The sequence below is a fragment of the Rana temporaria genome, chromosome 1, assembly GCF_905171775.1.
Source record: "Rana temporaria chromosome 1, aRanTem1.1, whole genome shotgun sequence".
In the NCBI taxonomy this organism is placed as follows: domain Eukaryota; kingdom Metazoa; phylum Chordata; class Amphibia; order Anura; family Ranidae; genus Rana; species Rana temporaria.
In genome coordinates, this window is record NC_053489.1 from 348709001 (window position 1) to 348735115 (window position 26115).

Genomic DNA, 26115 nt, shown 5'->3' on the forward strand with positions numbered 1-26115 from the left:
TGGTGCACTTGCTGGTAGATCTACCATCAACTATATAGTGAAAAGGCCTGTCTGATTTGATACAAATTTAATTGGTTGTTTACATTTGTCCTCATATTACACAGTTTTGGTAACTCTAGTGGAGTTAAACAGAGTTTGTACAATTAGATTTGTATGACCAGGCTATTTTGTGCTATGTGGCACTGTACTACTTTAACCAACAATTGCTATGCAATGCTGTACCCAAATGAAATTTGTATCCTTTTTTTTCCCACACAAATAGAGATTTATTTTGGTGGTATTTTTTTATATAAACTTAAAAATACCAATAAAAAAAAAACATATCCCATAAAAATGTAAAAAACAAAAAAAAAAATCTAATTTCTTAGAAATTTTGGCCAAAATGTATTCTGCTACATGTCTTTGGTAAAAAAAAATCCCAATAAGTGCATATTGACTGTTTTTTGTAGAGCAGAGGACTGGATTACTCAAGAAGAGACACTTAGTGGAACTGATAGAGGAAGGCTTTAAAGGGGTTGTAAAGGTATATGTTTTTTCACCTTAACGCATTCTATGCATCAAGGTGAAAAAACATCCGAGCATTCATTGGTCAATTAAAAGCAGCGCAGGAGGAGCCGAGACAGCCGCCGAGGGACCCCAGAAGACCAGGTTCGGGGCCACTCTGTGCAAAACAAGCTGCACAGTGGAGGCAAGTATACCATGTTTGTTATTTTAAAAAAAATTCTCTTTAGTGTGCCTTTAAAGGGGTTGTAAAGGAATTTTTTTTCATAATAAGCATCCTTTACCTGCAGACATTCCTCTTTTCACTTCCTCACTGTTCGTTTTTGCTCAGAAGTTGCTCTATTTCTTCTCTGTTCTGTTCACTTCCTGCTTGTCTGATTTTACTGACCACCGTGATGGGAGGCTTTACTGCAGTGGTCAGTGACGTGCTCGCCCCCTCCTGGGAACTACATCTGTGTGGCAGGACGCTCTCTACATGTTAGAGACTTCAAGGAGGTCCGCAATGCATACTGGGAAATGTAGTTCTTACATGAACAAGCGCAGCAAACCAGGAAGTGAATGAGAGAACAGAAACTAGACTGCCGGAGGTGATATAGATGAAGGAATTTAATATGTATTTACTCGTTTTTTAACAGAATCGTTACACTATTCTGTTTGTCTACCTTGCAGACATTAATTTTAGGCAAAACATTTTTTTCCTTTACAACTCCTTTAAGGTTTGTAAAATGATAAGTGGACCTGATCTCCAAGAAGTAAATCTGAAATTTATCAATAGGGCCTTTATTTCTACAGCCAGTTGCTCTAAGGGTAGAAGGGTGATCATACCTGTCACTGTTTAAGTGTGGGGCCCTACTCTAAATCGAAACCATGTGCTCTGTGCCTGTAGAAAGGGTAAAAAGGCATTGGAATAGAATTGTTGGTTGGTTAAGTGGTTTAATGGGAAGACTTATAAAATCAACATAAAAAAAAAAAAAAGAAGAAGAATGAGAGATTGGGTTTCTACTTACTTCCCAGGAAAGTGATGAAAGTTTGGATAATATTGATCACATTAAAATATTTGATGAAAAGATTGGTTAAGAAGAGAAAGGTACCTCGAATAAAGTAATATCATGTATATTTCCAGATTTTTTAAATGTGGCCTTGGGTTTTAAGGCTCTAAAACAGAAAAGTAGGTTTGAAGATGGATAGGCTAAATTTTAAATATAGAGAAAAGGTTTTCCAGTAACTTTAAGAAGATCTTGTAATTACCTGGATGTTATGGGTTGTTTTTTATTGTATTTGCAATAGCCATGTAGATTTAGCATAAAGTAGAATGTTAAAAATAAAATAAAAATAATAAAAAAAGGGACAATCAATTTTTACCACACAATGCCTGCACAACCCCTTGAAGAAGTTTTTACCTTTTGCACTGTACCGTTTCTGACCCTGATTACATTTAAGAAAGAAAGAATAAAAAGGTCCACAACTAAAAAAGTCAACTAGCTTAGCTTTCAAACCATCCAGGTTTTAATACTGGTCCCATCCAGAAGCTTCTCTTTTCAGCAACATAGATTTTAAAGTACAAATAAACACCCTTTAAAACTGAATGCAGCAGCTTTGCCAAAAAGTAATTTTTTAACTTGCCATAGTGGATATTTTTAAGAAACATACTTTTCATATGTTGCTGTAACAAAAAAGGCATAGATTCGGGTATGTCGGTGATGACGGATCTGCATTATTAGCTCAGGGATTCCCAGTCGCACATGATTCAGCAGCCAGAGCAGTGTGTGATCATCTGTTGTGTCTGGAAGCACATAAAAAGTAACCAGCAAAATCACATCATGACTTCATGAAAAATATCCCGATTTTAAAAAGCTTTGTGGAAAAAAATTGTAGAACATACCTGCAAATGTCATGACCACATCACAATTTTCAGTGGGGACCGTTCTCATCCAGGATTTATGTGATGTGATGTACCTGCCAGCTTGGAGGAGGCGCTTTCCAAAAAGTTTATCTGTTGAAACGAAGAACGCAGTCAATGATTATTTTTAAGAAAAAAAAGGAAGACGACTCAGTACTAGTCGTTTTGCGCATTGCTTTTATTCAACTTACTAGAGCAAACAGAAGCCGTTACATATCTGTATTAATGTCATTAGCCTCAGATTACCTGTTTCCTAAGGCTATAGAACAAACTTTCTAGTAACAGAAAGCATTATACAGATTTAATGTTCTCACTCCAAGAGATCATCACCCAAGCTAAAATACTGAACACACTGCTAAACAGAATTTTAAGTGTGACACACTAATATGCATAGCAATTAAATAGCCTTTTAGTTTCCTCTTTTACAATGATTTGCATTTCAAGCAATCTGTCATTAGAACTCAAATTAGTCTGTTGCTAATTGATGTTGTTCTCATCTGCATATATTTTATCTAATGGAAAGCTGTAAAGTGACATTTACTATTACTAATATGCATTTTGCTGGTCTAATATGTGTTTAATGTATTAATAGAAAGTCGTTTTAAAGGTTCCCCAAATTCTTTTTTTTAACCACTTGACCACTGGGCACTTAAACACCCTTCCTAACCAGACCAATTTTCAGCTTTCTGTGCTCTCACAATTTGAATGACAATTACTCTGTCATGCAACACTAACTATATATAATTTTTGTCCTTTTTTTTTTACACAAATAGAGCTTACTTTTGGTGGTATTTAATCACCGTTGTTTTTTTTTTTTTTTTGCGCTATAAAAGAAAAAAGACTGAAAATTCTGTAAAAAAATATGCATTTTTCTTGGTTTTGGTTATAAAATTTAGCAAATTATTAATTTTTCTTCATAAATTTTGGCCAAAATTTATACTGCTACATATCTTTGGTAAAAATAACCCAAATTGGTGGATATTACTTGGTATTTGTGAAAGTTAGAGTCCACAAGCTATGGTGCCAATCTCTGAAAATTGATCACACCTGAAGTACTGACGGCCTATCTAATTTCTTGAGACCCTAAGGGCTCTTTCACACAGAGCGGATCCGTAATTGATCCGCTCCGTTAGCCCGTTTGGCTCAGCGGGGATTTCTCCGTAAATCCCCACTGAGCTGTCGGCGGACAGGGCAGTCCCCACACACTGTGCAGAGACCGCCATGTCTCTCCTCCGCTCTCCCCTATGGGAAATCGGATGAATCTGTTCCGCCGGACGGAAGAAAAATAGGGTTTTCTTTCTGTCCGCAAAAGCGGATGGTTGCGGACGTTAGCAGATGCATCATACGCCAACGTCTGCAATCCCATAGGGCTTCATTACAAGTCCGTAAACGGACTTGCAATAAACGGACCGTTTGTCCGTATGTGTGAAAGAGCCCTTACATGCCAGAAAAGTACAAATACCCCCCAAATGACCCCTTTTTGAAAAGTAGACATTCCAATGTATTTAGTAAGAGGCATGGTGAGTTTTTTGAAGCTGTAATTTTTCCCCACAATTCTTTGCAAAAATCAAGATTTTTTTTTTTCTTTTTCACAAAATTGGCATATTAGCAGGTTATTTCTCACACACAGCATATGCATACCACAAATTACACCCCAAAACACATTCTGCTATTCCTCCTGAGTATGGCGATACCACATGTGTGAGACTTTTACACAGCGTGGCCACATACAGAGGCCCAACATGTAGGAAGCGCCATCAGGGGTTCTAGGAGCATAAATTACACATCTAATTTCCTGACTACCTCTTACACTTTTGAAGGCCCTGGAGCACCAGGACAATGGAAACGCCCCAAATATACCCCATTTTGGAAAGAAAACACCCCAATGTATTATCTATGATGCATAATGAGTCTTTTGAACATGTCATTTTTTTCTAAATGTTTTTGGAAAATGTGGAAAGAAAATTAAAACGCATTTTTTTTTTTTATTTTACACAAAGTTGTCCATTCATACAATATTTCTAACACACACCATGTACATAACAAAAATGAAACCCCAAAATAGATTCTCCTACTCCTGAGTATGGCCATACCACATGTGGAAGACTTCCACAGCCTGGCCACATACAGAGGCGGAGTATGGCTGGGTACTGCGGAGTATGGCTGGGTTTTTTTTTGTTTATTCAATATGAAATGGAGCCTAGTTATACAGCATGAGGCTGTATATGCTGCAATATTTAAATTTTTGGTAAACTCATTCAATGACTCCAAGCTCTGCAAGCTGAGATAACATGCACTGCATTGATGCATTCACAGAATTTCACAGTAACCATGAGATAAAACAAATTTCAGCAATATTCCTGTATCCCATTGTTTTGTAAGACTATGTACACTACAAACTGTATGATTGAATTGGTTCTAATATTGCCGTTTTACTAACCTGACAGCTTATTATTCTAAATGGGAAACCTTCATCGTTTGCAAATGTTAAATATTCTAATTACTAGCAAGAATGAGTCCTTACATTTAAAGAGCACCTGTCATGTCAGATCCATCATGGCAGCACCTGTTAGCGGATATCCACTCACCTGCTGCACCACGTCCCTCTCCTTGTTGTGTCACTGCCGCATCACCAGCCATCCTATTAAAGTGAATAGGACTGCCGGTGAGTCAACAGCAGGTCACAGGAAGATCCACTGCAGGACAGAGATGACAGTCGCTCTTTAAAAATTATGATTTAAATCAAGCCTTTTTACTAGTGATTCAAATTATGATTGAAAATTGACTTGATTTAAAAGAAAAGTATGGGACTTTTATTGCCCATTCATACTTGCCTAGGTGGATGCAGCATCAGAACGATGCTGCATCTGTCCCTCGATGTCTCTGCACGGAGAACGAAGCGATTGAACAAAGCCGATGGCTCAGTTCTCTCACCTTCCAGAGCTGTGGAGGGGCAGGGAGCGGCTGTCTCAGCGGCTCGCTGAGAGGCTGAGACTGCCATCAGTCCAGGCACCTGGCGCATCCCAACTTCGGAAGTCGGGATGACGCAGTGAGGACTGATCCTGGTGAGGTCAGCAGAGAGCGGACTTCAGAACGTTCTCTCCTGAAAACGAATTGCACTCCTGTGACCCATAGGAGAAGCCCAACCAAATTAGCTCAAGCTGGATTTCTCCTTTAAATCAAATCCACCCTGAAGGATTCTATTTCATTTTCTACGTTTTTTTTCAGAAGAAGAATATTAATCCAGAATTCCTAGCAGCCTGACACTGTAGAGTGTAGAATATCTCGGAGGAGATTCATCTTACTCTAGATTGGGGAGCCACAAGGAAAGGCTGTGGGGAACTGCTGTGTCCCACAAATGTAACCTGGTTTCAAGACCAGCGTTCTTTATTTAAGATTTCATATAAGTGCACACACATGGTTCAAACAGCATCAAAACAGTCCAACCAATGTAACATATGATTTTACAATTTTATTTAAACAAGGCAAGAACTAAAAAGGCCAAATGATTTCCTTTTAAGCTCCACAAAGTGTTATCTTGGTATCTGGAGGAAGGAGATGAAGAGATAGTAAAAAAGGGAGAGGGGGTGCAAGGCTGATGGAAGTTTTTTTTATTATTACATTTTTTTCACACCAATTCATTTGAATCTATTTTAACTCTTTAAGTTAACTTAAACTTGAGGTGTTCAGCTGACCACTCTTTTGCAGTATTTTATTTTTCAAAGTCTTTATTTATAGAAATAAAGCATTCAACAAAGCAGTGCAATACAAAACAGTGGAAAGTTGGATTGAGGGATGGTGGCGCTGCTTATGCTGGTTGTTAAATGTCCAAAAGATATCCTATGTGTCGCAAAATATTTGTAGGGGAGCTTCAGTTACTAGGAGAGACCAATGGGAATGGGTCTCCTAGGCCCGCACGTTATTGTGTCCAAACGTCCAGGTGCTACCCCCGATTAATGCTTTTAATCAACACTGGTGACCCAATGGTATATTGGTTCTTCCAGTGAGAATAATGTATATATATCCAGAGGGTGAGAGGGCAGCCTTTAAATTAAAAAATTTTTCTGATAATATCCTAGGTATTTTATCTGGTTCAAATAATTACTTCAAATTATTTTTGGAGAATATCGCAGGTTATTCTAATGTGTAACCTCAAAGTAGTGATGTGTCCTATAAGTGCACAAATCCAAATAATGGATGCAGGAAAGTTGTAAAAATCCACAATTGATATATAAAAATAAAAAATATAAAAAAAAAAAAAAAAAAAAATATATATATATGTAAGAAAACAATGTAGTATTTCCCAGAACACTGTGTAGTAATTCAGGGACTAGCCCTTATATTGACTAAATAAATAAGTTTTATAAATAAATAAATTAGTAGTGCATAATCCAGGACACTGTGCAGGCCAGAAGGATACCGTGCGCTAGGACCTATAGTGTAGATCAGCTCTGACAAGGAGCGTGTTTTTAAAAAAACTGTGTTAAGAAAAAATGAATAAAAAGTAACAGAAATAATTGTGACCAGCTAACACCGTCGTTAGGTTATGAACCAAAAATGTGTGCAGGGCAACAATGGGTTAATAAATATATGTGCCGTCCCTCAGTAGGGCTCTGTGAAAGAAGTATATTTAAAAAATATATGTGCTATTATGTGGTGAAGATCCAAAAGATGAAATGAAAAAAGACAGCATCAATAACCAAATGATCAGAATAAAAACTGGATTATAACGTCCAAGCTAAACCATAAAATTAGTATAGATAGACTGCAATCCCTCACTGGGTAGTTGCTACAAGTTCTCTTGATTAGCCAGGGTCCCAAGGACCAATCAAAGGTTCGATATAGAAACAATGTATCACTAATGACAGAGTGCATATAGAAGGAAAAAGCAAATTGGTGACTTCATGTGGTTTTCTTCTTGATGGATTTTAGCGTGACTTTTGTGCTCCCCCTGCTGGGTCCCCACTCACCAGATGTTGGTACCCCTAAGGGCAAAAGGCAATGGTGGTGGTACCTCGTTGTTTTTTGTTGTGCTGGTTAGTATTTCTCAGATGCAGGAAATTTCCTTATCACCTCTCCAGAGGGGGGGAGGAAGAGAATCCAGTCAGCTTCCAGGTGTCCCGAGGGTAACAATCAGAAAAGAGAAAAAAAGAGAGTCCACATAGTGTGACACTGTGTTTTGCAAGAAAAAAGACCACCGTCTTTATTTAAAAATGTATATCCATATGTCTAACTGCTGTTTAGGGGTTGTTTGACAATCCAACCACCTATCCCAACCACTCAAGGGATGGATATAAGTATCAGCAGGATATAGGTTTAAAAAAACGTATCCATAAAACAAATAAAATTAAAATTAAACTGAAAAAAATAATAATAAAAAAACAGGACCGTTCAGAGGAACAAAGTTACAAAAATGGAGATGAGCCACAAAGGCACAATTAGCCCTGCTATTGCTTATGCTCACGAGCTGGTATGCGAGGCCTGTGTCTCACGATGACCGCCGTGCAAGCAGCGTTCGTGGCTTTTCGTTCAGGCAGATCGCGGCTCGGGGGATAATGCTGCAGTCAGCTGAGAGGGCGTGCGTACGTGTGTGCTTGCGTCTGGGTCAGAGGTGACCCAGACGCAAGCACACACGTACGCACGCCCTCTCAGCTGACTGCAGCATTATCCCCCGAGCCGCGATCTGCCTGAACGAAAAGCCACGAACGCTGCTTGCACGGCGGTCATCGTGAGACACAGGCCTCGCATACCAGCTCGTGAGCATAAGCAATAGCAGGGCTAATTGTGCCTTTGTGGCTCATCTCCATTTTTGTAACTTTGTTCCTCTGAACGGTCCTGTTTTTTTATTATTATTTTTTTCAGTTTAATTTTAATTTTATTTGTTTTATGGATACGTTTTTTTAAACCTATATCCTGCTGATACTTATATCCATCCCTTGAGTGGTTGGGATAGGTGGTTGGATTGTCAAACAACCCCTAAACAGCAGTTAGACATATGGATATACATTTTTAAATAAAGACGGTGGTCTTTTTTCTTGCAAAACACAGTGTCACACTATGTGGACTCTCTTTTTTTCTCTTTTCTGATTGTTACCCTCGGGACACCTGGAAGCTGACTGGATTCTCTTCCTCCCCCCCTCTGGAGAGGTGATAAGGAAATTTCCTGCATCTGAGAAATACTAACCAGCACAACAAAAAACAACGAGGTACCACCACCATTGCCTTTTGCCCTTAGGGGTACCAACATCTGGTGAGTGGGGACCCAGCAGGGGGAGCACAAAAGTCACGCTAAAATCCATCAAGAAGAAAACCACATGAAGTCACCAATTTGCTTTTTCCTTCTATATGCACTCTGTCATTAGTGATACATTGTTTCTATATCGAACCTTTGATTGGTCCTTGGGACCCTGGCTAATCAAGAGAACTTGTAGCAACTACCCAGTGAGGGATTGCAGTCTATCTATACTAATTTTATGGTTTAGCTTGGACGTTATAATCCAGTTTTTATTCTGATCATTTGGTTATTGATGCTGTCTTTTTTCATTTCATCTTTTGGATCTTCACCACATAATAGCACATATATTTTTTAAATATACTTCTTTCACAGAGCCCTACTGAGGGACGGCACATATATTTATTAACCCATTGTTGCCCTGCACACATTTTTGGTTCATAACCTAACGACGGTGTTAGCTGGTCACAATTATTTCTGTTACTTTTTATTCATTTTTTCTTAACACAGTTTTTTTAAAAACACGCTCCTTGTCAGAGCTGATCTACACTATAGGTCCTAGCGCACGGTATCCTTCTGGCCTGCACAGTGTCCTGGATTATGCACTACTAATTTATTTATAAAACTTATTTATTTAGTCAATATAAGGGCTAGTCCCTGAATTACTACACAGTGTTCTGGGAAATACTACATTGTTTTCTTACATATATATATATTTTTTTTTTTTTTTTTTTTTTTTATATTTTTTATTTTTATATATCAATTGTGGATTTTTACAACTTTCCTGCATCCATTATTTGGATTTGTGCACTTATAGGACACATCACTACTTTGAGGTTACACATTAGAATAACCTGCGATATTCTCCAAAAATAATTTGAAGTAATTATTTGAACCAGATAAAATACCTAGGATATTATCAGAAAAAAATTTTAATTTAAAGGCTGCCCTCTCACCCTCTGGATATATATACATTATTCTCACTGGAAGAACCAATATACCATTGGGTCACCAGTGTTGATTAAAAGCATTAATCGGGGGTAGCACCTGGACGTTTGGACACAATAACGTGCGGGCCTAGGAGACCCATTCCCATTGGTCTCTCCTAGTAACTGAAGCTCCCCTACAAATATTTTGCGACACATAGGATATCTTTTGGACATTTAACAACCAGCATAAGCAGCGCCACCATCCCTCAATCCAACTTTCTGCTATTTCCAGGTCTCTCTGAGGCCTGTCAGGGAGGCAGCAGCTTATTATTATTTATTCCTAAGCGCGGATCCCTTCTCCTTACAATACAAAACAGTAGTAGCATCTCTCAAAAAGTAAAAAGCATGCAAGAAAAAAAAAAAACTGTTAGGGCATGTAAAATGGACACAATACCAGAAATGTCAAATGAACATCTACATTCATGTAAGTAATAAAGTTCTTGATAAATGTGAAACTAGTGTGGATAGTAATCTTAGGGGTGACCACTCTGTTATTTGCACATTACCCTGAGTACCCTCCCCATGAGACCCAAAACATCCTTTTTAAGGCATTAGGGGTGGCACAGACCATGGTGTTCATCAGTACTGAGCAGGTATTTAGAGAGGGGAAATTATTTGTTCAGGGGCCCTTTCAAAACTCTTGTTTTTTAATGCAGAAGGGCATAATGCCAGATGTCAGCATAACAAGACGTAATGCTCTTCAGGTTGAGGATAGTAGTTCACTTATGATAAACTTTTGAGAGAGGGATTTGTTATATTGTCTGACTTCATAATATAGGTGCTGCACTGCTCTATTACTAAACTTAATTTTTAAAAAAAATAGAATTATTCTAGCAGAGATGTGGCAACATTTAAAAAATGTTCTAACTTAAAATGTATCGTTTTAAACAAAAGACATTAGCCTAGGTTCACATTGGAGCGATTTGGCATGCGATTTGAGAGATTGTTCGCATGACAAGTTGCAGCCTATTGGAAGCAATGGCACTGTTCCAATCGGTGCAAAACCGATTTTGCGGCAAAGCACTGAAATTGTTTCTGCACTACTTTTGCCAATTTTAGGTGCAACTTAAAACGACATCTGTGTATGAAGCCACACAGATGTCTATCAAGTAGCACCTGAAATCACGCTGACCTTGCTACTTTGAAATCGCGCCATTTCAAGTGAAGTAGAGCGATTTCAAAGTAGCATCAATGTGAACCAGGGCTTACTCAAAAGTGAATAGCAAACTATGGTCGATAATAAGAGTTGCAATTATGCCAATTCTATTTAGACAGGCAAAAAGGGCTGCGCTGAAAAAAAAAAAGTTTAATTGGCAGAAATATGGTGACAATATATGTATGAATCTGCACATTAAAAAGAAAAAAAAAGCAGAGCAACAGGTTGCTACTGTTCCATGCTAGTTTTCTTTATCTATAGTGTAACCTCAAAAGGAACTTGCTACAGGCCATTTGTTATGTGAATGCATGTCAATGCAACAAATGGCAATACATGTGCCGTTTTAACATGAATTGAAGTGCCATAAAACTGTTCAAATCTAAACAGATATATCCTTATGCACTTTATTATGCATTATGAATTAATGAAAACAAAGAAACAGGAACAAAAACCTAGTTGTTGTCTATAGTGATCAAGAGTCCTTGCAACATTTGCTCATAGAGGCGCAAATGGTTTAGAGCAGGGGTATTGAATTGAAAATCATGGATCTGCAGACATTACATTTTTCATCCAGCAGAGGTCAGAGTCTCGTGTTTGTGCTATGACTGTTTCTTCACAACACAGCCCGACCTCTCTTACATTAGTGTTTCCCCTTTACACCACAGTGCTTCCTTTTGCATTGCAGAATCCCCTCTGTATAATACAGCCCCCATATACATTTACAATACAGTGCCTACTTTAAATCACAGCCCCCTTTGCATTCAAGTCCCATAATTTTACATTACATCGCCTCCTTTAATGTCCTCTGTTCCTCTTCACATCACAGCTCCTCCACCCTTTACACCAGTGTCCACAGCCCCCCCCCCCCCAGCATCCCAGTCTCTTTCAAAGCCCCTCCTTACTTGAATCCAATTGCCCTTCACAGCCCCCTTCCTGGCACCCCAGTCTTCTTTACAGCCCCTCTATACTTGCATCTCAGTCCCCTTCACAGTTCCCCCTTACTTGCACCCCAATCCACTTCATAGACACCCTTCCTTGCACCCTAGTCCACTTCAGACCCCCTCCCCCACCCGTCCTTGCACCACAGTCCACTTTACAGCACCCCTTTACTTGAATCTCAATCCCCCCCTTATTGCACCCCAGTTCATGTCGCAGCCCCCCTTAATTTCAACTTAGTCCCCTTCACAGCCCCTCTTCCTTCCAATAAAGTCCCCTTTATACAAATGCCCCCTCTCTTAACCACTTCAATACCAGGCACTTATACACCTTCCTGCCCAAGTCAATTTTCAGCGCTGTCGCAATTTGAATGACAATTGCGCAGTCATGCTACACGGTACCCAACCAATTTTTTTGCCAATCACAACACGCCTCCAACCTTTCCGATCCTACCTTTCACAATAGGTAGAAGGCAAGGCATGTCCAGACAGAGGGCAGTACATGCTTTTCATGTTAACAGGCAGGTGATTGGTTGCCCCCATCCTATCAATAAATCACTGGCTTGTTCACTTGAAAAGCATGTCCTGGCTTCTTTCCGAACATGCCGTGCCTTCTACCTGCTATACTAGGATGAATGTTGTGGCTACGGCAAGGGGAGTCTGTCAGCCTGTCAAAATCAAAACATCTGACTGGTGTCTTTCCTCTTTTTTTTTTTTTTTTTTTTTAAAGGCAGTTGGTATTCTAAAGCAGTGTTTCTCAACTCCAGTCCTCAAGGCGCCCCAACAGGTCATGTTTTCAGGATTTCCCTCAGAACAGTTGTGGTAATTACTAAGGCAGTGAAACTGATCAAATCACATGTGCAAAATAAAAGCCTGAAAACATGATCTGTTGGGGGGCCTTTAGGACTGGAGTTGAGAAACACTGTTCTAAAACATGTGGATAGCTTTGTCACAATTGCATACCACTGTGTATTTGTTCTGTTAACTGTCTATACACAATGCCCATTAGGGCACATAAATGTTTTATATTAAAAAGACAGCTCTGTTTTTGCTTTCCTATTCATGTCTCTAGAACAATGTGTCTCAACTCCAGTCCTCAAATACCCCCAACAGGTCATGTTTTTAGGATTTCCCTCAAATAAAACAGCTGTGGTAATTAGTAAGGCAGTGAAACTGATCAAATTACCTGTGCAAAATAATGGAAAGCCTGAAAACACGACCTGTTGGGGGTACTTGGGGACTGAAGTTGAGAAACATTGCTCTAGAAGATGAACTGATATCAAGAAACCTGGGAGACAGGATTGATGTCTGGACACTGCAAAGGTCATTGGAACCTGATCTTGTCACAGCAACCCACTCCTGATAAATATAGAGCAATCCAATGACTACTCCATCTACTGCTGAAGGGTTAATTTCAGCTCAGGTTGAACTTGACTGCCAGCCCATGTCACTTAGTACCACATATGAATTCCAACTGTTACTCATTACTACTAAGTATTTTAGTATACTCTCAATCGTCTGTGAAATGAAGAGTGATTGATACATGTTTACTGTCATAAGCGAGAGGTCTCATTACCAATGTGGCCAATTACTTAAACAGGGTTCATGTGTTGAATCACAATTTTGACACATGTGACAAATTGGTTTTGGACATTTTACTTGCTAAAAAAGCAAAATAAGAATAAAGTAAACCTGTAATCGCTTCCACTATAGTAGATCAGGGTTGACACTTGTGCCACTTCCTTATGCGCCTCTCCACTGATTAGTGAGGCCGGAGATTATAAAATACATTTGTACCACCCAATGATATTCAAAATTGCATTAGGTAGACTGACCTTTTAAAAGGTATTCCATAATTGTAATCTATATGCATCCAGTATATTTGGAGTTTGAAGTATTTTCTATTGCTGACCGACAAAATACTTTCGACTGAAAGGAAAAGTATGTCATGAAAAGGAGTCCAGGTAAAACTTTTATTTGTTCCAATCGAGTCGTATTTAGAAGAATGGCATCAAAGTATTTTAAGGATTATACAAAAGTCCTCCTTCATCAAGGCTTAGGTCCTTTGTGCTGGAGGAATAGGGATGGATTATTATTATCGTGGAGTTATATTTGTCTAGATGCAGTTTCAGCTGGCAGTGCTAGATCATTGTGTTAAAAATGCATTTATTAAATATAACTCGAAGACCAAAATCATCCACCACAGTCCTACAGCTGGAACTGGGACTCATTGAACCACTACTTGGCCCACTGCAAACCCTTCTGGTGGTTTAGCATTGAAGCTCTCTTTGTGGCCAACTGAGGGTTTGCACATACAATCAAGAGTGCAATGCATAATGCTTTGATGCATCAGTTACCGAAACCCCCAATTTTATTTTGATTTTACATAGCTCTACTGTGGAGCAACAATTAAAGCCATCCACTGTCTCCCATGTTTTTCAAACAATGGCTGCCTTCAACACTGTTGATACCAATGAGGTGTCTTGTGTTCTTGTTCATGGAGTCTCATCCTGCATACACACAACCATTTTTAATGGTCTAGAAAAAAGGACTTGTTTTCAACCCGATTATTGTTAAACCGACCTTGCCTACACACGATCGAGAAAAAAATGCTCTAGCAAAGCGCGGTGATGTACAACGGCACTATAAAGGGGAAGTTCCATACGGATGGCGTCACCCTTGGGGCTGCTTTTGCTGATTTCATGTTAGTAAAAGACGATTTGCGCTTTTTAGTCTGTTACAGCGTGATGAATGTGATATCTCCATTACGAACACTAGTTTTACCAGAACGAGCACTCCCGTCTCACAACTTGCTTCTGAGCATGCACGGTTTTTCACGTCGTTAAAGCCCACACACGACCATTTTTTACAACGTTAAAAACGACGTGAACATTTAGAGCATGATCTAAATTTTTAATTCCCACACGATCGTTTTTAATGACATTACATTTTTTTTTTTTTTTTTTACATATCGAAAAAATGGTCATGTGTACGCGGCATCAGACTTAAAACTTCTTCTGTTTTAGGCCCCTTCTCAGTAAATGATCCAGGTCTTGTTTATGTACTTTTATGTATTCAAAAGCCATGGTTGGACCCATGACTGAAGCAGAGACACATTTTACATGTTCCTGGCCAATGAGTGCACATAGGGCCAAGCACTTCTTTAAATTATTAAACCTGACTTATAGAATAGTTATCTGTGCTCATAAAGTAGGAGCGCAACGGATCATCATTGATCCGTGATCCGAACGGGTGCCGTGTTCGGATCGGCACACCACGCGATCTGCGTATTGCGGCCATAGGAAAGGCGGCGGCTTTCGCCCAGCTCCGGAACGGCGGCCATCTTGGTACACCCTGCGGCGGCGGCCTAGATGAGCTCCCCAGAGCAGCGCGCTGACGGGGTAGATGTGGACATTACAGTGGGGGAGATGACGTGGACATTACAGTGGGGGAGATGACGTGGACATTACAGTGGGGGAGATGACGTGGACATTACAGTGGGTGTCACTTCCGTTACAAGATTTGCAGGGGTTGCCTAATCTGACGGAATACCGACCTCGATCTATAGAGAGGGGCAGAGATTCCCCTCTGCTGGCCGTTTGATGTCACAGGGGAATCACAGCCCCTCCCGCTACTCTCTGTAGATCGAGGCCAGCCAGCACAGTGGACCACGTGACCGCACAGCGGTGGTGTCAGAAACGGTATTTAGCTTTTTAATTTCTAACAAACCCCTGGTAATGGCTGGATATCTGCATTCGATACGTGTAAAGTCACTTTAGTCAACAGTCTATGCCTGGATAATTATGCCCTGCTGCTAATCCAAATTGTGATAGGTCCATCTCCCCCTCCTCCCTCAGGTTAGGGGGCCTATAGCATATTCCCAGTATTAATTTTCCCCTTTGGAGCTCTACCCATAAGGATTCCACCTCTTCCCTAGCTCCCTTATTGAGGTCATCTCTCACATTCACTTACATTATTCTTGATATATAGGCATAACCCTCCCCATTTTTACCCTCTTTATCCCTACAATAAAGTGAATACCCTTGAATAGTTTCCAGCCAATCATGAGAGCTGTTGAACCAAGTCTCTGAAATTCCCACAAAATCAAAATCCTCCTTGTTCAACAGTATTTCTAGTTCACCCATCTCGTCAGGCTCCTGGCATTGGTGAACATGCAACGTAGTTTAGACAGGTCGCATACTGTCCTCTTATTGGGTGTTCCGAGATTGCAAATAGGACTTGTTGCTATACTTACCTCAGGTTTATGTGCTTTAGTCAACCTACCACTAATGCCCCCAATACTACCCTCTGGAATAGGTTCATTGCTGACTATATCTGCCTCTGGATCATCCCCCCGTCGCCTAGTTTAAAAACCCCTCTAACTTTTCGGCCATCTTCACTCCCAGCAGATCCACACCCTCCTCATTTAGGTGCAGTACGCCCCTTCTATAGAACTGGTGACAGACTGAGAAGTCGGTCCAGTTCTCCAGGAACCCAAACCCCTCCTTACTACACCAGCCACTCGTTTACTTCCCTAATCTCCCTCTGCCTTTCTGGTGTGGCTCGAGGCACCGGTAGTATTCCTGAGAATACTACCTTGGAGGTCCTTTTCCTTAAGTTAGCACCTAAGTCCCTAAAATCGTTCTTTAGGACACTCCATCTGCCTCTGACTTTGGTATTGGTGCCAACATGCACCATGACAGCGGGTCTTCCCCAGCCCGCCCCAGTAATCTGTCCACCAGATCTGTGATGTGTCAAACCCGAGTACCCAGTAGACAGTATACAGTTTTGCGCAGATTTCCCTCTCTGTCTTTCTAAGAATTGAGTCCCCTACCACCAGAATTTGTCTATCCTTTTCCTTTGCTTCCCCCCCACTCTCACTGGAGGAGTTCCTCCCCTGGCAGCTAGGAGAGTCCCTCAGCTCCAGCAGTGCTGGTCCCTGACCGGTTTCACCAATGTCACTAAAAAAAAAAGCATACTTTTTGGGATGCTCCAGCCCAGGATTGGCCTCTCTGGCCTTCCTGACTGTAACCCATCTACTCGTTTCTAGTGTCTGCACCTCTTTGTCTCCACCCGCCTCTGTGCTGGCCCCCGCCAACACCTGTCGGGTACATTCCCAGCTCTCCTTTAGTATGGAGGGTATTCTTAGTGCCGACAGTTGCTTCCCTAGATTCAGAGCCTGGGCTTCCATGGAAACAATGTGCTTACATTGTGCACAGTAGTATTCACCCCCAATCAGATGATCAAGGAATGCATATATGCCACAAGATATACACTGAGTTGCATCTCCATACCCGCCGGGCATCGTACCTACTAATTTAATGAGGATTGGGGATTAAACCCTGTCCAAATGACCCAACAACTAGCTTCCTGACACTAATACTCAAGACAATACACGGGTACTCAAGACAAAACACGGGTACTCAAGACAAAACACGGTACTCAAGACAAAACACGGGTACTCAAGACAAAACACGGGTACTCGCCGCCCACGTGCACGCGCAGACCAAGTGCACTCGCATTCTTCAGCGTATAGACAGAGTATGAACGGACAGATGGACAGCTCATACAAGTAAATGCACTACTAAACCCTGGTAGTTTAGGGAAACCCTTGTTTGTAAACAAAGCCTAAATGCTAATAAGTCTGCATTTTAAATAATAAGTGTTGGGAGAGGGAAAGTAGAAGATTTAACATAGGTTTAAAGAGACACTGTCAACTTGCTCATGCAATGCAACAAGACACAGACCCCCTGAACTCCCTTACTTGCGTGTGTCCTCCCTTGTTGCAACAAACAGTTTTCAGATAGTTGGGGGGGGGGGGGGGTCTGTGACCCACCACATCCCTCATCCCTATACAAGTACTACAAAAACATCCCCTAGACTGGTCAATGAAGAAACGAGCAAAAAAATGTTTTGTATGCACCTGGCTGTGTAGACTATTGTGTGCCTGGCTGCTAGGCAAAACTTGAGTGGCTCATACAGGAGTAGCGCTACACCTGGTAATCCTGAGCATTACACATTCGCTGTTTTGGGTGGCTATGCGCACTCCTTCACTGTATCCATGGTGGGAGCCACGGTTGGCACACAGGCTGAACTTCAAACATGCCTATTCACCTCTATTACATGGGAGGGTAATGAGATAAGTAGTTTACACATTAAGTTTAAATAAATTTATGGCTCCAGGTCAGCTCACATGAAAAGGACAATGACACTGCATTTCTGGCAGGACCAGTTATTGTCTGCAATTGCTGGAAATATTCTTAGCCTCAAAAAAAACGGAAAAAAATCAAATAAAAAATCTAAACGTGGCCTCTACATCTAGAAACTGGCAAGCAGCAATATATTACATTTCTTCACTTGGGTTTAGTTATCCTTAAGGTGACAATCCCTGGGATATAAAAGAGCTCAGGGCTTTACAAGAATGCTCCTAGATAAGGTTTTGAAAATCTCAGAAAACATGGAGGGTTTTTGCAGTACCTTTTAAAAATGCAAGCAGGCAGCAAAGGATAAAGCTTTGTCCGAACAAACAGGAACATTTTTGCTCATGTAACCATATAACCGGACATGCAACATTTCTGAAGTTAAGCGCGTATGGCAGATGAGAACAGATAAGACGTGCGCCTGTCTAGATCATAGTTCTTAAGAAAAAAAAAATAAAAAATAGTGAAAAAAAGTGTATTCTTTACACAGGTCTCTTTTAAATGTGCCTGGGTAATACAAATCATACAGGAGATCCATTAACACTACGGTTAATTCAGGCTTTGGATAAAATGTGTTCAGCATGCAATAACACCTAAAGGCAACCCCTGGCTGGCTATTCACAATGAGATATGACAAGTATGACTTGTGACAGTAATATAGTGCATGGGATGTGACATGACAGACGACAGGCGTTGTGGTGCCCTGGAGGACTGTTGCTTTTGTAACACTGTATATGTGTGTGTTGGAATGCAGCACAATAAACAAATGTAGGTTTTTCTCAATTGAACAACTTCTCGTCCCTTTCAATGTAAATCTTGGATCAGTTTGAAGAACGATTCTGTCATTGTGAATTTTGAGAAAAGGCTCTGACAGACAGAGCCTGGAGTTCTCCTATCCTATGTGCTGTAGTGATAGCCACGAGGAAGATAGTTTTGAATGTCAGCAGGCGTAAAGATGTTTCTTGTAGAGGCTCAAAGGGGCTTTTGATGATCCCCCTCAGTACCACCGAACGATCCCATATGAGAAATTTTTGGGTCTTGGGTGGTCTGTACTTAGCCAATGCTCTCTAAAAATGAGAGACCAATGGGTCTTCTTGTAGTGTCCATTCTAGATACACCGACAGTGCTGCTATCTGAATCTTCAGCGTACTGAGCGCTAGACTTTTATCAGCACCCTGCTGTAGGAATTCTTAAAGAGGAGCTCCACCCAAAAATGGAACTTCCTCTTAACCCACTCCTCTCCCCCTTACATGCCACATTTGGCATGTAATTTTTTTTTTGGGGGGGGGGGGGGGAGTGGGGGCTTCAGGAGAAGGGGACTTCCTGTCCCATTTCCTCCTTCCGCCGAGGGGCTGCAAAGGCGATACGTCATATCGCATTTTGGCAGCCCCTCCCTGTAGGCGATCGACTGGGACACGTGACAGGTCCCAGGCGATCGCCTGTCCAATTAAACAGCGCAGTGCCGGGCCACGACGCGCGCGCATGCGCAGTGCCTTTCGCGCATGCGCAGTGGGTGCCCGGCCGTGAAGCTGAAAGCTGTCACGGCTGGGTGCCCACAGTGACAATGAAGACGCCGGCCGGGGAGGGGGGGGGAGAGGAGCGAACCCCCGGCCGGCGCGTCGCTGGAACGCTGGAGCAGGTAAGTGTCAGTTTATTAAAAGCCAGCAGCTACACTTTTTGTAGCTGCTGACTTTTAATAAAAACTTAAAAAATGGGTGGAAAACCCCTTTAAGCTAGTGGTGTATGCATCTTTTGTCCATTTTTCTCAGCGCACCAGCTGTTAAATTTTCTTCAGGTCTTTCTGTAGATGCCCCTTCTGCCCATCGACAGATTTGGTTGGTTGTGGCTTAAGGAGGGGCTCTTCGTGCCCCCATTTGTTCATATAGGCTACTGCTGTGGCGTTGCCTGACAGGACTTGGTTGTGTTGACTGCTTAGCTGGTTTGGAAGTGTTCTATGGATTTGGCTATTGCCATAAGCTTTCCCCAGTTCGAAGACGCCTGTGCTTCTCCTGGGGACCACTTCCCTTGAGCAGGCTGACCTGCTAGGTGGGCTCCCCATCTGCTTGCGTCAGTGGTCAACTTCCGTGAGGATGGGAAAGACCATGCCAAACCCTGTTTTTTCTCTTTCTGTAGGGATGTTTTATGCCCTGTGAAGTTGAGCATATATCCCAGAAATCATATGTTCTGAGTAGGACACAGGTTGGATTTTTTTATGTTTAAAATCCATCCTAATGACTTCAGCCAGGCCCTTTACCAGCTGTACTTCCAATGATGCCGCGAAGAGCAGGTCGTCTAGGTAAGGCATTACAGTTATTTTCCTCAACCTCAGAGGGTCCAGGGCTTCCGCTAGGACTTTGGTAAATATCCTCAGTGACGATAGCCTCGCTTTGGAAATTATACTCCTTTCCCTCCATCTCCACTACCAACCTCAGGTATCTCTGGCAATTGTCTTGTATGGGAATGTGGTTTTTCCTGAGATCCATGGTCGCCATGAAGGTTCCCAGTTGAAGAATGTCCTCGACTCAGAACATCAATTCCATGCAGAATTTCTTGTATTGTATACATCGCTTGATTCAGAGGTTTTAGATTTAATATTGATCAAAACTTCCTGGAAGGTTTTTTGATCACAAAAACAAGCCAATAGAAACCCTTTAGTTTTTTCTTTCCTCTGGGACTGGAGTAAGGACCTTCTGGTCTACCATCTCCTCCAGTAACAGTGGGAGAGCCTTTGCCTATCCGGGATCCCTGGGAAGTTTTGTCAATAGAAATCTCTCTGGAGGATGACAAATGCATTCCAAGAAGTAATCCCTTGCAATGATGTCTAGGACAAAAATTGGTTGGCTATCGTCTTCTGCCATTAAGGAAGGTAGCCAGCCTTCCCCTTACTGGTGTTCTGCAGTCACTGTTTTGGGGTTTGGCCAGCAGAGCCAAAGAAAACATTACTTTGCTTCCCCTTGTGACCCGTCCAGTGCTTCTTGGGAAAATCTTTTTCTTCTTGCGGACTCTCTCTTTGTCCATGAAAAACCTCTTTTGTGGAGGTTTACACTTCTCGGTCAGGAAGGTTTTTTTCCAGTCCGCCGTTCTTTCTAGGACTTCGTCCAAGCCTGTTCTTAATAAAAAATCTCCAGAAAATGGGAGGTTACATAGTCTCATCTCAGATGCAGGGGCCCCTGACCAAGTCTTCATCCAAATAGCTCATCTGGCTGCCACGACTAGACTTCCTGATCTCACTGCCAGTTTGATTGACTCTGCGGACGCATCCGCTATGTAACCAACTGCCTTGGAGAGAACCGGTAGGGTTTTCAGAATTTATTCCCTAGGCGTACCATTCTTGATCTGGTCTTGGAGTTGGGAGAGCCAAAAGTCGAGGTTTCTTGTCACGCAAGTGGTGGCGAAAGCAGGCTTCAGACTGGTGACACTTGTTTCCTAGGCTCTTTTCAGGATACTGTCACCTTGTCCATACAATCCTTCAGATGCCCCATGTCGTCAAAAGGCCAAAGAAAGACTTTTTGGAGACTTTAATTAGCGAAGCATCCAACTTAGGATTCTTGTTCTATACAGTCTGTGGATCATAATCGAAAGGGAACCGCTTCTTGTGGCTAGATGCAAAGCAGGGCTTCTTTTCCAGATCTGCTCATTCATTCCTCACGACATCCGACATCACCTGATGGACCGGGAATACATTGGACTTTTCTTCCTTAGACCCTGGTACATTAAATCATGTTTTGAAGTCCTTTTTCTTCTTCTATTTCCAATGTTTCGTATACAGCCCTAAGCAAGTCTACTACATCTTCTAGGGACAATTTGTACTTGGGGGACCCTTTAATCTTCTCCTCCATCTTCTTGCTCCGAATCTGAGCCGTCTCCCTAACCGCCCCGCTACCCGCTCGTTCCCTCACTGTCTCCTGTGACCCTGAGGCGACTGATCTTGGCAAGGCTATGGAAGAAGATCTTCCAGAGGGAGCTGTTGGAGGTTTTACCTCAAATAAAAAATTTGAGATCCTTAAAAATGTGAAAGCCATGTCATCCCTCACTGATCCAATTGTTTTTGTGTAGATTGCATCGGACTGTTTTTTTAACCAGTCTTTCTATGCAAACTTGACATGGCGATTCTGTGTATTCCAAGGGCATCTTGGTAGCACATTTTGCACACCGCTTCCTGGGAGTGGGCTTCGGCTCTTTAGAAGGCTTGGTCTACCAAAACATAAAACACAGAGGCGGTGGTGAGAAAAAATATCCTTAATCAGCCATTACAGCGTGCACACCCGGTGACACCTGACCACCCCCTGTAGTGCCCCAGCCTGCTAGAAACCTCCACCAACTAGCCTGCTGTTCCCCACATGGACAAAAGATCACCCCCTGGTGCCTACCTGTGTCCCGCAGGTGCCTGCATCCCTGGGAGCATGTGGCGTTCCCGCTGTCTCCTGCAACTGCGTCCATTAAAAAAATTGCACCAGCCAGCCATTCCACCTCCACGCGCCTTTAAGAGGCCAGACTAGCTCTCCTGGCGTACGCCAATGACATCGCCCCACCTGGGCAAATGACGCCCTGCATTTTCCAGGTCAAACAGCCTCTAGCCGTGGGTACACAAACCCCCACCCCACCGGCGCCAGCCAAGGGGACACCTTCTGTCCGCTGCTAAGGAGGGTTTGCCCGCGGACGCACACCTGACCTCCTCCACCAAGGAAAAATGGCTCCGGTAAGGCCCACTGACCCCCGCCGCTCAGAGGCTCCCATCTGCTGCTGCACACGCTGGACACCTGTCCTAGGGCAGCCTTTGGAAGATGGAGCCTCTCAAGTACTTTGGCAACATATATCCGCCGGATGGAGGAAACACTAAGACTGACAAGGGACCTGAGGGACCGCCTTAAAACACTAATTGGCAATGTATTTCCTATGTAGGAGAAGGAGCTCCATCTCTCAGGGACTGACCTGGAAGACTGGGGGAAAAAAATGTATATAAAAAAAATATGCTGACTTTTCAAAAATGAACAGTCAGCAGCTACAAATACTGTAGCTGCTGACTTAATATAAGGACACTTACCTGCCCAGCACACATGCAGCCCCAGACCATGACACTCCCACCAACATGCTTGACTGTAGACAAGACACACTTTTGCATTGACAGGCTGACCCCCCACCCCTTCAACCTTGTAGCAATGCTGGCAGCACTCATGTTTATTTCCCAAAGACAACCTCTGGATACGATCCCGAGCATGTGCACTCAACTTCTTTGGTCAACCATGGCAAGGCCTATTCTGAGTGGAGCCTGTCCTGTTGAACCGCTGTATGGTCTTGGCCGCAATGCTGCAGCTCTGTTTCAAGGTCTTGGCATTCTTATAGCCTAGGCCAGGGGTGTCCAACCAATGGCCCGGGGGCCACATGTGGCCCACAGAGCCTTCTGATGTGGCCCCCGGCCTCCTTCTCGGAGATGGTGGGTTGGCAAGCCCAGATCGCAGTTTGCCAACCCACCATCCCAGAGCATCAGTGTTGTGAATGAAAATGGGGATCCTTGTCCTTGCCATCAGACTTTTGACATCCGAAATGGGATTACAGCAGCAGTAAAAGGAATTTATCTCACTCTGGGATTGTTTTGATTGGTCAAAGAACAAGTCAGACTATCACAAAGTCAGATCAAAGTAGTATCCTATTCATGAAAGTCGGATGGATGTAGGACCAATGTAGGACCGATGTCGCAGAGCAAAGTAGGATGAATGTCGTACTACTGTTGTGTAGTATAGTGTGAACTTAGCCTGAGAGGTAATGTAATGATCCGCCCCGTGAACCTCCGCTTGCTCAGGGGGGACCGCTCCGTTGATCCCCGCACACTGTGCAGGGACCGCCCTGTCTTTTCTCCGCTCTCCCCTATGGTGGGATCGGATGAAAAGTAGGTTTTTCCTCCGTCACACTTTGGCGGATCGGAGCGGGTCAGATGCCAGTGGGCATGTCACCGCTGACATCCGTGGCTCCATAGAGGAGCACGGAGCGCCCATTCAGGTCCGCCTAAAAAACTGGCAGGCGGACCTAAACGGTGCGCCCTTGTGAAAGAGTGATAACACCAAATTTAAACACACCTGCTCCCCATTCACACTATACTACACAACAGTAGTACGACTTTCATCCTACTTTGCTCTGCGACATCGGTCCTACATTGGTCCTACATCCATCCGACTTTCATGAACCGGATACTACTTTGATCTGACTTTGATATAGTCTGACTTGTTCTTTGACCAATCAAAACAATCCCAGTGTGAGATAAATTCGTTTTACTGCTGCTGTAATCACAATGTCGGATGTCACAAAAGGATGGTTAGGACAAGGATCCCACTTTGATCCGATTTCAATGATATTCAATGCGCTGAAGTAGGATCAAAGTCGGACCAAAGTAGTACAGGGAGCATTTTCAAAGTCAGACCAGTTAGGACGGCTCTCATAGGGAAACACTGAAATGATACCGGACAGTGAAAATGGCTAATTGGGCCCAATTTGAACATTGTCACTTAGGGGTGTACGTACTTGTGTTGCCAGCAGTTTAGACATTAATGGCCGTGTGTTGAGTTATTTTGAGGGGACAGCAAATTCACACTGTTATGCAAGCTGTACTCTCACTACTTGACATTGTAGCAAAGTGTAATTTCTTTAGTGTTGTCACATGAAAAGATATAACATGTGAGATACTGTATGTAAAACATTAAAAACAGTGTATACAGATTCAAATCCAGTAATACACCGTCTCACCCTGCTCTGTACATACTCTGTTGCTCTTCATTTTTGGCATTGTGCCGAAAATTAGAGCCACTAGAGGCCAATCTGCTGACAGCCTAAAGATTTAGTGCTGCTCAGGGGCTCTGGGCTTACGCAAAATGTCAGCTTCCAGCAAGGAGAATAATGAGCAATGCTGTAGGCAATATACAACACACACACACTATATTTGGTAGCACGGTTATTAACCACTTAAGGACACCCCATGCAGATATACTGCAGAAAGGAGGCCCTCCTGCGTGAAATCACGTACAGGTATGTGATTTTATGCAGTGAATCTGGGGCGTGCACGTGCGCCACCGGCGACATGCTTCCGCTGTGATTGGACACAGCTGGAGCCAATCATCGGGTCAGACGGCTGCGATATCCACCAGTCACCCGCGATCGTTCACAGAAGGCGCAGAATGGCGGTCTGCCTATGAAAACAAGGGCGTTAGATGGAGATCTTGTGTTTCTGCTAAGCAGAAACACGGATTTCTGTGTTCCTTCAGTGACAGCATCCCCCCCACCCTCAGTTAGAAATCAATCCCTAGGAGCACACTTAACCCTTTTGTCGCCCATGTTAACCCCTTCCCTGCCAGCGTTATTAGTACAGTTACAGTGCATTTTATTTAGCACTGATCACTGTATTAGTGTCACTAGTCCCCAAAAAGTGTCAAAAGTGTCAGGTGTCTGATTTGTCTGCTGCCATATCGCAGTCCCGCTAAATTGCCGATCGCTGCAATTACTAGTAAAAGAAAAAAAAAACCTGTACCTATTGGGATTTTTTTTACTATTTGAGATTGAGATTGATATATATATCAGAGTATATATTGGCTTAAACGAGGGGTCTTCAAACTATGGCCCGCCAGTTGTTCAGGAACTACAATTGCCATCATGCCTAGTCACATGTGTGAATGTCAGAGTTTTACAATGCCTCATGGGATATGTAGTTCCGAAACAGCTGGAGGGCCGTAGTTTGAAGATCCCGGCTTAAACTGATGAAGAAATTTGATTTTTTACATTTTTTATTGCATAGGTTGTTTAGCACAATGTAAAAAAAAATCTAAATTGTTGGTCTTTTTCTGTTTATAGCATAAAGAAAAAAAAAATTAAAAGATGATCAAATACCACCAAAAGGAAGCTCTATTTTTGGGGAAAAAAGGACATTGTTTTTGTGTACAGCATCGCACGACCGCGCATTGTCAGTTAAACAAATGCAATTTAGTATCGCTAAAAACAATAATGGCTATCCTCTTTCAATAGGAAAACCATTGCATTGTATACATGACGTCTAAGCACGGTACTGAAATGAACAGCATAAACTATCTGAAGTAACAGGGGCTCATCATAACTTAAGTTAACCATTTCAATAGCAAGTCCTGGAAAAGGTAGAGTAAAAGTAGAGTAAAGACTGCAGACAATCATATATTATAAAGTGGTCATAAAATTACTTACAGT

The 26115-nt window shown here is 42.3% G+C and overlaps 1 protein-coding gene across 3 annotated transcripts in view; it reads right to left on the minus strand.

Moving 5' to 3' along the window:
• ANO8 (anoctamin 8) overlaps window positions 1–26115 on the minus strand; it is a 170507-nt gene that overhangs the window by 83490 nt on the left and 60902 nt on the right. For all 3 annotated transcript variants that reach the window (XM_040320489.1, XM_040320475.1, XM_040320480.1), the window contains exons 2-3: window positions 2384–2494; window positions 2152–2284 (exon numbers count right to left, since the gene is read on the minus strand). In XM_040320489.1, the coding sequence (XP_040176423.1) occupies window positions 2152–2284; window positions 2384–2494 (244 nt within the window). The remainder of the gene's footprint in view (window positions 1–2151; window positions 2285–2383; window positions 2495–26115) is intronic.